This window comes from Myxocyprinus asiaticus, chromosome 9, assembly GCF_019703515.2.
Source record: "Myxocyprinus asiaticus isolate MX2 ecotype Aquarium Trade chromosome 9, UBuf_Myxa_2, whole genome shotgun sequence".
Lineage (NCBI taxonomy): Eukaryota > Metazoa > Chordata > Actinopteri > Cypriniformes > Catostomidae > Myxocyprinus > Myxocyprinus asiaticus.
Window position 1 is genome coordinate 26339524 of NC_059352.1, and position 18184 is coordinate 26357707.

The following is an 18184-nucleotide window of genomic DNA, read 5'->3' on the forward strand; positions in this document are numbered from 1 at the left end:
CACCATCATCCCAGCTATACTCCAGACTAAATTACACCAACTCTCTATTCCCACGTCTATCTGTCAGTGGATTACCAGCTTTCTGACGGACAGGCAGCAGCAGGCAGAAACCAAACTTTCATCATTCACGTCCTGCTCCAGCTTTATTTATTCCATTCAGAAGTGATAATCCATATGCCCTATTCCTTTTGAAGACAATTACCCTCCACTGTGAGAACTTCAGATGGCTGAAAGGTGATAACGGTCAATCAGAACTCTTTTTTTAAGCGATTCTTATTGAAAATTCTGTTTGGAACGACCCTCCAGCATAGATTGTGCTTCCTTCGAAGTGCCCTGTGAAGGCATGATCAGCGCCAGTTAGAATACAGCCAGAAGAGCTGAACAGTTTTAGGGGGAGGGTGCATTCTTGTTCTAGAAAGCATTTGATTGGACAAGGTTTCTCAACCTCTATTTGATGTCGTGGATGTTCCATGGAAGTCTTTTTAGCCGGAAAAGTGAGATTGCAGATTTTAAATGCTTACATCTTCTAAAAAATACATTTGTCAATGTTCAAGAGTACATTAGCTTATAGATGAACTTAAAACTAATAGATATGGACTAAAAGCAGCAAAACCTTTTTAATTATGAATTTTGATTTCACAGGGTCTTTAAGGGACTGATCACATGACTTTAAGAACCTTGCATCTACTTAAATATTTAGAGCTAAACAGAGATTTTCTTATCTGACTTTTTGATCTGAAGTGGTTTTATATTCCACTTATTTTAAGTGTCAAGTCAAAGATGCCATATAACGCCTTCTACTAACAACCACATAGTACATACTAGACTCAAATGAAAGGTAAAGCACTCATTAATACCAATATTTTAATCTGTAAATACATCATGTATTTTAAACACAGCCTATCTTACAGTTATGGCTAAAAAAAATAAAAAATAAAATAAAATGAGACCATGATTAACCTCACAGACTGGGAGAAACCTTTTAAAAACAGCAGATAAAGAAGCAGTGTACATTGCATGATTAAAAGGAGAAAAGAAAAATATATAACAGAAATTTACACAACCAGGTTGTCATGAGCATCATAGTTCTTATGGACAAGTCTTTATCTGCAATAAAACTGGTGTGATCGCTTGTCTTGAAATTTTCTCGAGGTTTCATTGAAATGTTCCTTTTAATGCTGTTGTCACAGTGCCTCAGAAATACACAGTATGTTGAGTGTCTCCTGTGGCAAGTAAAACCTGTAGTGACTGGGGCATTCTCCGGAGTGACAGTAAAAAACAATTAAGGATTCCATGCCTCAGACATAGAAGAGTCGTACCCGGGATGTGCTGACATGAAGGTCATCATCAAAAAACTTAGTCTCTATAACAACATTACCACTGCAAGAGAGTAAATTTCGTCAAACATTGTATAATTCATAAAATGTATTAAAAGAGGAAATTGGTTAACTTCTTACGTTAAGACATTTGCAGGCATCATCTGTGACTCTGGTGCTGCTTCTATCAAAGACTGCCATGTATTTGTAGAATTTGGAATCACAAAGCCAAACTCAAAGAACCACTCTGAAAAAAGACAAAAGTGCGTGTGTAAGCACAGTTGCTGTGAATAGTCACTTCTTGTTGTGAAAGGGCCTTACGCACTTCAAACGCAGTAATCTAACAAGAGGAAAACTCTTTCACAAACAAGCTTTGACAAAATCTCTTCAATTTATTTTCCCCAAGATATTTTGTTTACCCTGTCTCAAAACAGTAGTGGTTGTGTACACTAGGGCTGCAAGATTATAGCAAAAATCATAATTGTCGATTATTGCCCTTGATATTGTAATCGTGATTATTAATGTTGATTAAAATATTAAATTACCGTGACGTCACAAATTAAGCAACCGTGTGGTTCTTCAGAGTAGCAGATTTCAATGGTGGATATGAGCTGCGCTCCAGTTTCATTTAAGCATCTTTTAAGCATTATATTGTATTGTATTTTAAATTGTAATAATGTTTGTTGAGGTAAGGCAAATACAAATTATTTTAAATTGATATCTATGGTATAGAATAAATTAAATTATTGCTAAATTACTGCTTAAATTATTAGTCCACGTACAGTAAATAATATGACATATTCAATATTCAAACTTATTAACAGCCGATTTAAATCGACCAAGTTACTGTGTGCAGTAAGCCCTTTGGTGGCGAGACAGGGGACCATTCATCCCGTTGTCACGTTCTGTCTCCCGCATGTTTACCCTGGACTCTTATTTTGAAGTTTCCCTCTGGGCTCCATTTCCCACAGTGCACTGCCCTCATCACCTCCATCTGTTCCACATCATCCTCACCTGTCTTCAATCCCCTCATTAACCCACCTAACCCACTACCCAGACGATTGCCTATGCACTTTCTACTATGTCAGACTCAACTTCGTGACTAAGGCCAAGTTGTCTGGGAGGGTCCTCGAGGGAACTTCGCAGAATATGTGGAGTGGGTGCTGGTAAGCTGTGACTCACCTTTCACCGTCTGCCCTGCTGAGGACAACACCAGCCCCACTCCAGACCTAGAGCCCACCCAACCATCAGCCTTGCCCCCAACGGACCAAAAGCCAGAACCCACTGCAGACTCAGAGACCGAGCCCATCGCGGAGTCTGACCAGGTGCGAGAGCTGGCACCAACGTCCGTCCCAGAGGGCATATTAGTTGAGATTGAGGGCATTGAGTGGAGCCCAGCCCATACTCCCGCCACTGTGGGTGAGCTGAGTCTCCAGTCGCCACTGATCCCATCCAGTTTCCAAGTCTCCTTGTCTCTGCTGTTCCTGCCCATCCTCCCACTCCCTCCTCTTCTGCCAAGGCCATCAAATTCCTCGGCCCTGCCTCCGCAGGCTCCTTTCAACCCCTCGATGCCTCCCATGGCTCCTCCCTCGACACCTTCCTTGGCTACTCCTCCCTCCTCTGATCAGCCGGTTCCCCTCAAGTCACCGGCTCTACCATCAGCCCCGGTGATCCCACAGACTAGGGGATCTGTCTACCCTTTGACTCCGCCTTGGCCCTCCGATCCCTCTTCATCACCTCTGCTCTGCGTCTCCTTGTCTCCACTGTGGGCCGTCAGCCTATCTGCATCACCGGGGTCCCTCGTACCTTCAGCTCCGCCTTGGTCAGTCGGTCACCTGGCTCCGCCTTCGGCTTCACCAGGGACCTCCTTCCCTCCAGCCCTGCCTCAGTCCTCCGATCCCCCAGCTCCGCCCTGGTCCTTCGAGCCTTCGGCTATGCTCCGGGCACTAGGATCCCCAGTTCCGCCCCCGAGCCTCTCACAGCTCCGCCCTCCACAGCTCCGCCTTCCACGGCTCCACCCCCAGAGTCTTCCATGGCTCTGCCTTCTAAGGCTCCGCCTCCTTTGACTCTGTTCCTCGAGCTTTCCATGGCTCCACCTTCCTTGGCTCCGTCTCTTATGACTCATTCTCCCAGGCCTCCTGTCCCTGCTCCGTGGCTCCCCCCAGGCCTCCTGACTCTGTCCCAGCCCTGAGGCCACCCCCCAAACCTCCAGACTCCACCCCTGTCTTTTGGTCACCTGTTTCCTCCTGCCCCTCCATCTTAAGGAGCCAGGAGTCGCCTTGTAAGGGGGGGGGGGGGATATATGTCACATTCTGTCTCACTCATGTTTACCCTGGACTCCATTTCCCACAGTGCACTGCCCTCATCACCTCCATCTGTTCCACATCATCCTCTGTCTTCAATCCCCTCATTAGTTCTTGTGTGTGTGTATATATACCCTCCAGTTTTGTTCAATGTTTGTCAGTTCTCGTCCATGTTATGCTTGTGTTAGTTTGTTGTTTTGGTTTATGGCACTCTGTATTGTCTTATATCGTCTTCATTAAAAAGCTTGCAAATAGATCCATCGCCTCTCCTTTCATCACTACCACAAGCCGTAACACCCGTTAGATCATCAATGGTGATCTTGTTCATGTAAGATCATTGTTAGATCATTTTTGGTCTCAGTGGTTGTACTTTGGAAATTAAAAACAGTAATTTACGATCAGAGTTTGTGCGATTCGTGAAAATGTTAAATCTACCAATACCAGCTGCGTGGCAAATGGGTCTTAGAGCAGACGCGATAACAATGACGGTGATTCCTGAAATATGCTATTCATGCCATATTCTTTATGTTGGCTACGCATCCAAAACAAGCTTAGAACAGTTAAGCTGAATTACTTCACTGCTATTTTGTACAAATCAAATTCACATTGGCCTACTCATTAACATGACAAAACAAAACTGTTATTACATTTTTAATAAACTGTACACAGAAATCGAGCAACGCGACAAACTCTTACATTAAAATGACTGCTGTCACTCACTGCAGGTTTACACTGTTTGAGACCTGCACTTCGACTCGAGCTCAGTGATGCTCCGCACAATGTTCCGCACTCTCACGAATGCGCTCATTAAAAACAAAGCTGTCTAATCAGCATAATAAATCAATTATTTACACTGCGTCTGTGCCTTGATTAGAACGTGATCGTTTTAGTTTTGTCATGTTGCTCAATTGCAGTGTATTTAACATCTACGTTCAAAGCGAGCTGTGCAATATGCAATGAATCCAAAATAATTCTAAAGTGCTTTTCGCTCTTGTTCTACAGCTTCTTTTCAAGTGTTAGGAGATGTTTCTTCAGTATTAATTTTCATGTGCCACACGAACAGAGCTAGAACATAAAGCAAGCATCTGGGCATTCAGACGGTTTAAAACATGCGCATTAGGATCAGTTGTCATTACAGATAGGACGGAGGACTAATCTAAGCGGCTCTGATTGGCCATTGCCATTTTATTGCTCAACGGACATGTTAGTTATTGGTTAGAATACTCAACCGCTGCAAAAACACGTTGTAAATAAAAACCATTGATGCAACAGGAGCAGATTTAAATTGAACGCTGTAATCGTCAATTTTCATGATTACATAATCGTGGCAATCGTAATCGCGATTAGTTTTTCGATTAATTGTGCAGCCCTAGTGTACACATTCTTATTAGTCAAAATGCATAAGGAAAAATATTTTCACATTTCTATTTATTGGAAAATGTAAATTAATTTACTGACAAGTAAAGGCTAGCATAAGGAAATGTAAGCAATTTTAACAGCTGTTATCATAATGGTGGTGAGAAACACTGCTCTGGAATGATATTAAATGACAACTGTTTAGGTTTAGAATATGCTAAAGTACATAATTATTCAGGATCCTTAGGAAAGAATATCACTACTCAAAAATGTCATACAATGTCACAAAGACTATTTTGAATGAAATATTGTGACTAATTGAACTCTAAAAGAACTCTTTCTCTACAAGATGCCGAGCAGTACATTTAGGGAAATATTAAGCAATGCCTTTTATTTTTAATCATGTTTTGGCCTTTATTCATATTTTAGCAGTGTTTATAATAATAATAAAAATTTTAGAACAGTAGGTATGTAGGTAACAGTTTAGGTATGTTTTCATGTCAAGCCTCAATAGGTAAAATTAGCATGTAATGTTAATATTAAAGGGATAGTTCACCCAAAAATGAAAATTCTCTCATCATTATTATTTTTTTAATTTCTCCCCCTTTCTCTCCAATTTGGAATGCCCAATTCCCAATGCACTCTAAGTCCTTGTGGTGGCATAGTGACTTGCCTCAATCTGGGTGGCAGAGGACGAATCTAGGTTGCCTCCACATCTGAGACCGTCAGTTCACACATCTTATCACGTGACTTGTTGAGTGCATTACCACGGAGACCTAGCGTGTGTGGAGGCTTCACGCTATTCTATGCGGCATCAAGGCACAACTCACCATGCGCCCCACTGAGAGCGAGAACCACACTATGGTGACCTCGAGGAGGTTAACCCAACGTGACTCTACCCACCCTAGCAACTGGGCCAATTGGTTGCTTAGGAAGCATGACTGGAGTCACTCAGCACACCCTGGATTCGAACTTGCGACTCCAGGTGTTGTAGTCAGCGACTTTACTTGCTGAGCTACCCAGGCCCCCAAATTCTCTCATCATTTTCTCCCCCTAATGCCATCACAGATGTGAATGACTGTCTTTCTTCTGCTGAACACAAACAGAGATTTTTGGGAAGAATATTTCAGCTCTGTAGGTCTATAAAATGTAAGTGAATGGGCGCCAAATTTTGAAGCTCCAAAAAGCATATATAGCCATCATGAAAATATTCCATACGGCTCCAGTGTATTAATAAATATCTTCTGAAGTGAAATGCTAGGTGTGAGTAAGGAATAGATTAAGGTCTTAACGGTCAATATTAGGTAAAAAATGGCAAAAAAGTTTCTAATTTTTTTAAAAAGTTTTAAAATTTCTAATTTTTCTTTAGAAATTAGGAATACTTAAAACTTTTTTTTACTAAACATTCTCAAGGGTCGAGGTTACGCATTTGGCAAGTTCACACGAGAACTGATGTGTGAAATACGAAAAAATACTGAAGTGCAGTGTTATTTACAACAGAGGAGCATAGACATTCATACGGTACATAGATGCCTCATTCAACTGGTTTGGATACGTCAACTGTGTTGCCATTTTGGAATGGTCAAAATGGAGAGCAGTTCGAGTGAGGGTGAATGCCAGTGAATGGAGAAGATCCCTCAGACTGAGCTCCTTGCTCAGACCTGTGCATAAACTGCTTTTGTGTGAAAACAGTATTGTGGTCTATAGGAACAGCTGCTAATAAGGTATCTACACTATATTGCCAAAAGTATTCACTCATCTGCCTTTAGACGCATATGAACATAAGTGACATCCCATTCTTAATCCATAGGGTTTAATATGACGTTGGCCCACCCTTTGCAGCTATAACAGCTTCAACTCTTCTGGGAAGGCTTTCCACAAGGTTTAGGAGTGTGTTTATGGGAATTTTTGACCATTCTTCCAGAAGCGCATTTGTGAGGTCAGACACTGATGTTGGACGAGAAGGCCTGGCTCACAGTCTTCACTCTAATTCATCCCAAAGGTGCTCTATCGGGTTGAGGTCAGGACTCTGTGCAGGCCAGTCAAGTTCTTCCAGACCAAACTCGCTCATCCATGTCTTTATGGACCTTGCTTTGTGCACTGGTGCGCAGTCATGTTGGAACAGGAAGGGGCCATCCCCAAACTGTTCCCACAAAGTTGGGAGCATGGAATTGTCCAAAATCTCTTGGTATGCTGAAGAATTCAGAGTTCCTTTCACTGGAACTAAGGGGCCAAGCCCAGCTCCTGAAAAACAACCCCACACCATAATCCCCCCTCCACCAAACTTCACAGTTGGCACAATGCAGTCAGACAAGTACCGTTCTCCTGGCAACCGCCAAACCAAGACTCGTCCATCAGATTGCCAGATGGAGAAGCGTGATTTGTCACTCCAGAGAACGCGTCTCCACTGCTCTAGAGTCCAGTGGCGGCGTGCTTTACACCACTGCATCCGATGCTTTGCATTGCACTTGGTGATGTATGGCTTGGATGCAGCTGCTCGGCCATGGAAACCCATTCCATGAAGCTCTCTATGCACTGTTCTTGAGCTAATCTGAAGGCCACATGAACTTTGGAGGTCTGTAGCGATTGACTCTGCAGAAAGTTGGCGACCTCTGCGCACTATGCGCCTCAGCATCCGCTGACCCCGCTCTGTCATTTTACGTGGCCTACCACTTCGTGGCTGAGTTGCTGTCATTCCCAATCGCTTCCACTTTGTTATAATACCACTGACAGTTGACTGTGGAATATTTAGTAGCGAGGAAATTTCACGACTGGACTTATTGCACAGGTGGCATCCTATCACAGCACCACGCTGGAATTCACTGAGCTCCTGAGAGCGGCCCATTCTTTCACAAATGTTTGTAGAAGCAGTCTGCATGCCTAGGTGCTTCATTTTATACACCTGTGGCCATGGAAGTGATTGGAACACCTGAATTCAATTATTTGGATAGGTGAGCGAATACTTTTGGCAATATAGTGTATGTATGAATAGCTATGCAAGGAGGCTTACGTGCTTACATCGCACGAGTGGCAGTTTGAACCCTTGTCGACAAGGAAGCATATCTTTTCAATAAAAAAAAGTTTTAAATATTGATCTATTTCTTACACACACCTAGTTTTTCAATTCAGAAGACATTAATTAATCCACTGGAGTCATATGGATTACTTTTATGATGGCCATATATGCTTTTTGAAGCTTCAAATATTTGGCCACCATTCACTTGAATTTTATGGACCTACGGAGCTGAGATATTCTTCTAAAAATCTTCATTTGTGTTCTGCTGAAGAAAGACAGTCATAAATATCTGGGACAGCATGAGTGTAAATGATGAAAGAATTTTCATTTTTGGGTGAACTATTCCTTTAAGTGTTGATTTCATCAAAATGTACATTTTCAAAAAACAAGGAAATTCACAAGGAAAAACATAATATAACGTGTAGTTGTAGTGCTTTCAATATAGCAAAGGGTGAATATAATTTACAAATCACTCCTTTTAGTTTTTGTTAGCATTTTTCATATTGTCCCAACTTTTTCGGAATTGGGGTTGTACTAAATGCAATACAGGCAGCCTAATGATGGTGTAATGAACGTTTTTTGTATTGAGGGGAACAATGTCACCCCCTTCATTTTAACATGATATAAATTAAATAATGGATATCCTGGAATAATGTAAACAGTATTTCTGGAATAATGGCATTTTTGTAGTTCCTTGCTAAAGAACAAGCTTGTCTTTTTTGTAGATATTTCAATAAAAAAAAGTCTTTAAAATGGGACCTCTTATTTTTTCAGTAATGTGTAAAAAAGAATCAGAACAACCTTCTAGGCACTGGCCTTTAAAGTAAACTTTTTGCTCCAGTCGGAATTTTTCCAGTTTTTCTACTGAAGAGAAATTCAGCTCTCTGGAGACAGCTTTACTTTTCAGGATCTTCTTAGGAACCCGTGCTGAAAATTCACAAAAAACATGAATCTGTTAGTTACCAGACATAGCACATTGCACAAACATATGTGAAAGCGATCCAGTCTTGACCTCACTGACATCACACTGACATCACTGCAAAGGGCAGTTAAGTATTGGACATTAGAGAAGAACTGTATTAGCTCATCCAGTCAATGTTTTAAATCTTTGATGCAAGGTAATGCTGAGAAACAAACCTTCATGTTCTACTCCAGGAAGGGAGAGGTCTTCAGTTCCCTGCCAGAGAACCTTCCCTGTCTCTGCATCTCGAAGGTTCATCCAGTTTCTAAAGACAAGTTAAGATATACTGAACAGAATGACAACAAAAAACTTTACTGACTTCAGGGCTATTGTTGTAGAAAACAGGAAAAGGTAATGGGGTGCATCTCACATATATCTCAATGGGGCATATGACTTAAAGGAAAATTCCGGGTTTAATACAAGTTAAGCATCAATCGACAGCATGTGTAGCATAATGTAGATTACCACAAAAAATTATTTAGATTTTTTTTTTTTTTTTTTAGAAAGCAAAAATCGAGTTTACAGTGAGGCACTTACAATGGAAGTGAATGGTGCCAATTTTTGTAAGGGTTAAAAGGCAGAAATGTGAAGCTTATAATTTCATAAAAGCACATATTATTTTTCTGTTAAAATGCATGTATTGTTTGAGCTGTAAAGTTGTTTAAATCATCATTTTTACAGTCGTTTTAGGGTTTGTTGAAATTAGATCATCATGGCAATGAAGTTGTAATATTGGCTATAACTTGACACAGAAAAGGTTAGTAAGTGATTTTATCAAACTAAAATCATACTAACACACATACTGTTTACATCTTGTGGCTATTCTTTTGAAATAGTGAGTATTTTAATGATTACAGATTGGCCCTCATTCACTTCCATTGTAAGTGGTAATCAATATTATGCCACAAATGCTGTCAATTGAGCTTAACTTGTATTGAACCTAGAATATTCCTTTAAAGGTCCATACCTAAAAATCAATTAGATCAATAGGATTAGAGTTTAGTATTAGGCTCATTAGGCTTAATGTCCTCTATATTCAGGAGCAATAATGCATTTTCCAGAAAAAAAGTCAGGTAAATACAATAAAATTGGAATCAAGTATGTTGAGAGCTAACTGAAAAAGGCCACACTTGAGGTGTGAAAAACAGCCTGATTTGTCAGCTGGGCAATGGTTTGTGACAATGCACTGTACTCTGACAACTGACCTCTTCATCTTCAGACCACCTGTATGAGCCTTTCAGGCTGCTAGAGCACACTCACATGAGGCTACATGTGTCATTACAAGTGCACAGCACAGGCCCTAGTTACCAACCCCCTGAGACCTCAGTAAAGACCGCACAAGTGTGTTACATGTATCACTAATCCTAATCTATCTCTCAAGCATTAATAGCAACACTTAAATGCTCCTTACCACTTGCAAATCCTTTAGTTCTACCTGTTGGAATGGATGGGCTCACCATAAAAATAATTCATTCAAATATGTGTATAATCTTGGTAACACATTATATTTGTATTATATAATAATTACAGTTTAAATCTAGTTTATATGGTGACTAGATTTTATATACAGTAGACCTATTTTGTGGCATAAAAATACTTGAAACGAATCACGAAAGGTATTAATCCTCAGTCCAGCCCAGAGCTAAACCTGAGCTAATATACAGTGCTGTTTTCTTCTATTTTTGTGTATTTTTCATACTAAATTGTTTTAGATCTTCAAACGAGATAAAACATAAAACAAAGGCAACCTGAGTAAACACAAAATACAGTTTTCAAATATATATGTATTTTTTATTGAAGCAAAAAAGTTATTCATGGATGGCATTTTTGTCCACTGTCTTTCTGATAGTGCAGACATGAACAGTGACCTTTATTGATGTGAGAGGCCTGCAGTTCCTTGGATGTTTTCCTTGGCTTTTTTGTGACTTCCTGGATGAGTCGTCGCTGTGCTCTTGGAGGAATTTTGGAAGGTCGACCACTTCTGGGAAGGTTCACTACTGTGCCAAGTTTTCTCCATTTGGGGATAATGGCTCTCACTGTGGTTCTTTTCGAGTCCCAGAGCCTTTGAAATAGCTTTGTAACCCTTCCCAGACTGATGTATTTCAATCACCTTTTTCCTCATCATTTCTGGAATTTCTTTCGACCTTGGCATAGTGTGCTACTGGGTGAGACCTTTTAGCCAACTTCATGCTGCTGAAAATGTTCTATTTAGGTGTTGATTTGATTGAACAGGTCTGGCAGTAATCAGGCCTGGGTGTGTCTAGTCCAGCTGAACCCCATTATGAATGCAGTTTCATAGATTTAGTAACAAAGGGGTCAAATACTTTTTCACACAGGCCCAGTTGGTATTGGATAACTTTTTGCTTCAATAAATAACATTATCATTTAAAAACTGTATTTTGTGTTTACTCATATTGCCTTTCTTTTATGTTAGATTTTGTTTACATTTTTAAAAACAATTTAGTATGAGATATATACAAAAACAGGATAAATCAAATACTTTTTCACAGCACTGTATTTTCCTTGAAGTAAAATTATACAGTGGAGGATGCCAAACTTTTTTCTCCTAAGCGACAGAAGCCTCCATTTATGCTACATGCGATGTTGTTTTTAAATTAGTTTGTTGAGGTTACATACACTGCCAGCCAAAAGTTTGGAATAATGTACAGATTTTGCAGTTTCGGAAGGAAATTGGTACTTTAATTCACCAAAGTGGCATTCAGCTGATCACAAAGTATAGTCAAGACATTACTGATGTAAAATACAGCACCATCACTATTTGAAAAAAGTCATTTTTGATCAAATCTAGACAGGCCCCATTTTCAGCAGCCATCACTCCAACACCTTATCCTTGAGTAATCATAAATTGCTAATTTGGTACTAGAAAATCACTTGCCATTATATTAAACACAGCTGAAAGCTATTTGGTTCGTTAAATGAAGCTCAGCATTGTCTTTGTGTTTGTTTTTGAGTTGCCACAGTATGCAATAGACTGGCATGTCTTAAGGTCAATATTAGGTCAAAAATGGCAAAAAAGAAACAGCTTTCTCTAGAAACTCATCAGTCAATCATTGTTTTGAGGAATGAAGGCTATACATTGCTTGAAATTACCAAAAAACTGAAGACTTCATACAAATGTGTACACTACAGTCTTCAAAGACAAAGGACAACTGGCTCTAACAAGGACAGAAAGAGATGAGGAAGGCCAGATGTACAACTAAACAAGAGGATAAGTACATCCGAGTCTCTAGTTTTTGAAATAGACGCCTCACATGTCCTCAGCTGACAGCTTCATTGAATTCTACCCACTCAACACCAGTTTCATGTACAACAGTAAAGAGAAGACTCAGGGGTGCAGGCCTTATGGGAAGAATTGCAAAGAAAAAGCCACTTTTGAAACAGAAAAACAAAAAGAAAAGGTTAGAGTGGGCAAAGAAACAGTTATTGGACAACAGATAATTGGAAAAGAGTGTTATGGATCTTAACCCCATTGAGCATTTGTGGGATCAGCTCTGTAAGGTGCATGAGAAGTGCACGACAAAACCATATCTATGGCAAGTGCTACAGGAAGTGTGGGGTGAAATGTCACCTGAGTATCTGGACAAACTGACAGCTAGTATGCCAAGGATCTGCAAAGCTGTCATTGCTGCACGTGAAGGATTTTTTGAAGTAATTTAAGAAGTTCTGGACATTTTTTTCAAATTGTAATAGTAATTTTTCATGTTATTAATGTCCCGACTATTCATTGTAATCAGCTGAATGCCACTTTGGTGAATAAAAGTACCAATTTCTTTCCATAAGAGCAAAATCTGTACATTATTCCAAACTTTTTGCCGTCAGTGTAAATAAAGATCATAAGGCCCAAAAACTACCAATCATCAATGCTCTTTGACTAGCCGAGTTCTCCTTGGTCAAGAATTTCAGGGATGTGTGCGAACAGGAGACATATCACAAGACTAACACCTTAGCAGAACAAAAACTCTTTTCACACATTAAGTATACTGTAAATTAGCCTTTTTGCAGAAGAGCTGAACTAAACTCAATTCAACCAAGAGGTTGTAATTTGACTGAATTAATACCACCTCTTAATGAAGGATGTGTCCACTACAAAAACAACTAATTATCTATAAATTGAGCACTTTCACAATCACAATTATCTAAAGGCAAACTGAAGGCTTATGAAAGCTCCTGGACCTAGTGCATACATGAAATAATCAGTTCATCCTGGCAAGAGGAATATTCCGACTTGTATTCCAGCAATTCCACTAATTTTCTGCCCTGTTTTTTATTTTTATTTTATTTGTCACAATATATTTCACTCTGAATTTTACACACAAACAACTGAATTTTAGACAAATGAGGATGCTTTAAAAGAGTAACTATTGATTTAAGTGCTAGGCTCAGCAACTGACAGACCAGGCGACTGCATTTAAGATTAGTGGTGACAGATGTCTGTAGGATCACACCTGCTGAACACATCAGTGAAAATCCGAGAGAGTTGCAGGGGAGAGACACTTTTAATCACAAACACTGTCACAGTCGAGGTAATTAGTCCCTGCAGTGCCACTGCTTTCATGGAAGCCAAAATCATTATGAAAAAGTCATCCATTGTTGCACATTGTTGCCATTTACAGTCTGTTGTTATTGGTTCAAAAAAGCTATGGTGAAGGTGTCAAAAGCATTAGGGATCAGTGCATTAAAACAAATCAATTTTTGCTGCTTTATTATAAAATTGTAGCTGTGAATCTCCCTTAAAATAGGATTAGTCTTCATGCTGACTCTTTACCAAAAAAAAAAAAAAAAAAAAAAAAAAAACTAGGGCGCAGGACCATGTTCCTGGGACAGGAACATAAAAGCAATAGACAAAATCCACACTCCCTCAGAATTCTATGTGCACTGTTTATTCCTTTTTTAAAACTGCCACTGCATGGATAGCTTTCACTGCAACATAATAAGTCAAACAGTAAATGAACCAGTAAAATATTTTGCTTTAGAACTTCTAACACAGAATCCGGCAAACACTATGAGATCTGTGTTTACTTATGTTTCATGTCATTGTATTTTGTAGCCACTCAAGGGGATGGTGCTTTGCACACCTTAGTCACACCTGGAGCACACTTGGGTACAAACCACACAAGGCAGATATGATGAGGCCTAGAGATAAAATAGCAGGAAACTTTGGGACAGTCTTTGAAAATCAGTCTATGTTACGTAACTATACTCTGCTGCAATACAGCCTGTTCATGTAATTTCACAGCAAGCTGATGGTAAAAAATTATAACATTTTTTAAATGTTGTGTCTATTTAAAAAACTAGGTATCGTGAGCATGAACTGCATGCACTAATGACAAATGTTTGAAAAAAAAAAAAGGTTAATTATTCTAAATTGAAGGTAAATAGATAGTGATTCCTATGGCATATCAGCCCATGTCCAACTGGGAACAACAGCAATATTTACCAAGTTCTACTTAGTTTACAATTTTCAGCAATCTGCATAAAGAATGTCTTAATTTCTTATCCATAAACTCAAAGCCAAGTCTTTCCCTTATAGATTTGACATTAGTTTTTGTCCATTGTTACACGGGTCTCTGGAATACTCCATTCTTATTATCTAGTGGTCTGATATTTCTGAATAAACAACCGCACATCCGGGGATTAAGGGTGCTTTCACACTAGCACTTTTGGTGTGCACCCGGGGTCAAATGACGTCAAAGTTCGGTTTGTTTGGATAACGTGAGCGCTGTTTTCCGAACTCGGGAACTGCACCTGGGTCTGCTTGAAAAGGTTGTCTGGGGTACGGTTCATATAAACTCTGGTATGGTTCACTGCTAATATAAACGCAATTGTACCAAATCGCAGAATTGAACCGCTTGTGATAACGTATAATTCGCATCTTTCCAGGCTCGCGATCGCAATTATTATGGCATAATGCATTTCTAATACCTGCTTGTGTCCAAATACACTGCCTTCAGAGAGCAGCTCACATTCTTCACCTAATGCATCCACGGGCTCACGGCAGACAAACGCTAATATTCATCACATCATTGCACATTCAATGCATGTGCGGGAGACAAACTTTAATACTTCACTTAACACAGTGACGTCTTCTCGAGTTGTTACCTAGTTACAGTGGTAAACAGCTGCCGCTTGTACGCGCATTGATGGCATAATCGGACCGCGGGCAGCGGAGGGGGAGGAAACGAACTTGGGTTCGGTCCAAGCAATTGAACCAAGTGTGAAAGCACCCTAAGCCATATCAGATGATCATCTGAGTATTACGTGTCATATTTCCTACTTCTCGGATCACTATGTGATCTCTACAAGTAAGCAAACAAAATTACTTCAACTCAAATCAATGTTTAATGTCCATTTATTCATTTATTTGGCAAGTAGACATGTAATAAGCTGGATAATGAGCAGTTAGACGGTCATTTTTTTTTACAGAATAAACACCAGCAGAACTCTGATGCAAACCGGAGGTGTAATTCAGTTGTTCGGCTATTTCTTTCTCACATAATTACAATTTCAACTACAGGTAGACCGATATATCAGCTTTACTGATTAATAGGTGCCAATAGTTTTTTTATTCCTCAGTGTTCCTCTGAAAATATGTATTTTTTAATTGAAGCAAGGGCATGCAAAGAAAAATGCGACTATATAGAAAGTCCCTCATCAGCACATACATTGTGTCTCTAACTTCATATTGTGAATAATAATAATAATAATATATAGGCTATAAAAAAGCTTAATATGTTAAATATTAAATATAGAGCACTGTAACAGAGCCAAGTCTACGTCATTTCAAAATAACAGTCCCTGGTGTGTTTCAGGCTTGTTTAGTGATAAAAGCCCATGTTATGCATCCAGTCTTCTTCTTTTTTTTTTTTTTCTGATTATTATTCGTTGGTTTTGGTTGAAAAATAAACTACATCTGGGATTTTATTCATCTTGGACTCTGGCCTCTATGTCTGTGCCAACTAAGAAAATAATGTAACATTCTATTAATCTATTTTAAAAAATATCGGCCGATTAATCGGTTATCTGCCTTTTCCACCACCTAAGTTATCGGTATCGGCAAAATCCACTCTCGGTAGACGTCTAATTTCAATGCAAGTCAGAATTTTATGTCCATTTATTTAATTGGTTAGTAGCTGTGTAATAAGCAGGATAATGTACAGTCAGCTGGTTATTGCAAAAATATCACCCTGTCAGGGTTTATTTTGCGATAATAACCGGATGGCTGTACATTATCCCTTACTTATTATTTTCCAAAGCTTTGCCCCATACAGTTTGGGATGTGAGGAGCATAAGGCAGCAAATCCCTGTCCTTTCAAATCAAGGATTTAAGAATTACCAGCCAGTAAGTCGCACGCTTGCTTTTCCAGAACAGGTCACAGAGGGTAAACCTATGTCTTCTTAAAGAAATATTAGAACAGGGTACACCAAGATTGACAGGTCAGGCCCAATGTTTCAGAACGGTCCGTTTCTCAAACCACTTTCACCCCATATGAAACACTCCGGTGCTATTGCGATTATTCTCGTCAGATTTACAGAGCCTATTATAGAAACACAAGCCAATGTTATGTAATCTTGATGACAGACACAAACTGTGTGAGGAGATTTCACCTGGCTAATGCACCTGATCCCAAGAATCAGGTGCCTGTCACAGTGTCGAGGTTTTCTGAGGCCCATGTGAAAATGAACAGAACTTTCAGCTTTAAAACAAACTACGGCACCCTACAGATAGTTACTTATATTGACATGCTCAATTATAAGTAAAACTTGACTAGGAAATTTTTACAGAAATCATCCATTATTAAATAAGCACCATCAGATTGCTTTGAAATTACTTTCACTGTTTAACTGCTTTATATGTAACTGTGCCAGTAATTACTATTCATATGCCAGTTACTCCAAAAAAACATACAAAAACGTATGCACACGAGTAAAAAAAGCATATCTACTGTATATCTATAAATTATGGAATAACAGAGTAAGTAATCTGGATTAGGGCAGTATAACACATTACACAAATACACCTATTCAAACATTTCATATCAAATACATTGCTCACAAACAGTTTTAACACTTCTGTGGATGTTTAAGTGTTAAAACAAGATACATCCGAAATTTGCTATTAGCTGACAGCCTGACACCAATGATGCAAATACTGTGCATAGCCGTTAAAATACAATAAAAGCCATTTGGGTTCATAGATGATTGGTTGAAACTGATATCAGGCAAGTATTACAAAATCATAACTAAGAAAGCATAATATAATATCACAGAGAAAAATGTAACAGTTTCACCTCCCTCTGTCCTGTTAACTCTGTAACCAATGTCTTTAGTATTAGCATCCAGGCTTCATAACGGTTAAATCCATTGCCTAATATAGACCAGAATATAAATGTAAAAGCTAGTTAGGATATAAAGTTGTATGAGTTTGAGTTTTGAGCTAGCAGGCTAATCTGTCCCAGCATCACTTAAGGATACAGTTTAAACCCCTTCAGAATCTCCTTCGCTCTGTCTTCGTCCGAAGACATCTTTCCCCCCGAATCTTCAGCTTCAGCAGATGAAAAAGACTACTTAAATCGTTTGGGCAACGAATAATTAAAAATATCGGACAAAATAGTGCGTTAATTACACAAAATCCAGCCCAATAAAGCTTTTAGTTAGAGATCCAGCTTTAATCTGAAGGGACACACTTGATCCGCTCACAACCTACTGTAAATAGATTTTTGTGGGAGATTGAAAGTTGATTCACCCAATCATTTTGCGAGTCTCCGAAGGCCTGGATTAAATGCACCAATCACTGTAGAGAAACGAGGACCAGGGCGGTGATGCAGTTGCGTAGGGACGCGTCACCGATGGCAACCCCTCAAACGTCCTTCGTAGGCAACAGAACGGAAGCGCAGGAGAGACAAAAAGTTGTTTCTACATAGTTTTTTTTTCTTGTGGAAAAATAAGGCTCTCATCATGTTCAAATTATGTAAACCACGAAACAGTTATGTCTTCTTCACAGAGCCTGCATAGGGACATAAAAATGTTTTATTTTAATAGGCTTTTACCAAAGTTAACCAACATGTAAATTAGGCTATGAGTGAAACATAGCCTATAATATTGGTGATTGTATGTGATCTATATCTGAGGATAGATTTCACATGAATTCTCTTTTCACCAAATAATCTAAACCTTTTTGTAACTCATGGTCATTATGTCAACCAGAGCCAAG

At 39.3% G+C, this 18184-nt stretch overlaps 1 protein-coding gene across 5 annotated transcripts; it reads right to left on the reverse strand.

Moving 5' to 3' along the window:
• Nucleotides 1-849: 849 nt before the first annotated feature.
• Nucleotides 850-17678, reverse strand: LOC127445621 (retinal rod rhodopsin-sensitive cGMP 3',5'-cyclic phosphodiesterase subunit delta). 5 transcript variants are annotated; one of them, XM_051705803.1, is made up of 5 exons: nucleotides 17446-17678; nucleotides 9129-9217; nucleotides 8793-8918; nucleotides 1458-1563; nucleotides 850-1380 (listed from the first exon to the last, which is right to left on the reverse strand). In XM_051705803.1, exons 1-5 carry the CDS (start codon nucleotides 17493-17495, stop codon nucleotides 1299-1301), a joined length of 453 nt encoding a protein of 150 aa, XP_051561763.1. In that variant the 5' UTR covers nucleotides 17496-17678; the 3' UTR covers nucleotides 850-1298. The 5 variants fall into 5 exon arrangements, with proteins under 5 accessions (XP_051561763.1, XP_051561767.1, XP_051561764.1 ...); XM_051705807.1 differs by lacking the exon at nucleotides 17446-17678 and adding an exon at nucleotides 16579-17437; XM_051705804.1 differs by lacking the exon at nucleotides 17446-17678 and adding an exon at nucleotides 13993-16557.
• Between the last annotated feature and the right edge of the window lie 506 nt (nucleotides 17679-18184).

Bases quoted from the DNA above. Each gene is read 5' to 3' on its own strand.
- LOC127445621 (XM_051705802.1), bottom strand. From the start codon at position 13,561: ATGGATGACTTTTTCATAATGATTTTGGCTTCCATGAAAGCAGTGGCA. The intron at 1,564-8,792 runs GTTGTTCTGATT...GTCTTTTTTCAG, and splicing joins TAAAGGCCAGTGCCTAGAAG to AGTGGTTCTTTGAGTTTGGC. The intron at 1,381-1,457 runs GTAAGAAGTTAA...ACTCTCTTGCAG, and splicing joins ATGCCTGCAAATGTCTTAAC to TGGTAATGTTGTTATAGAGA.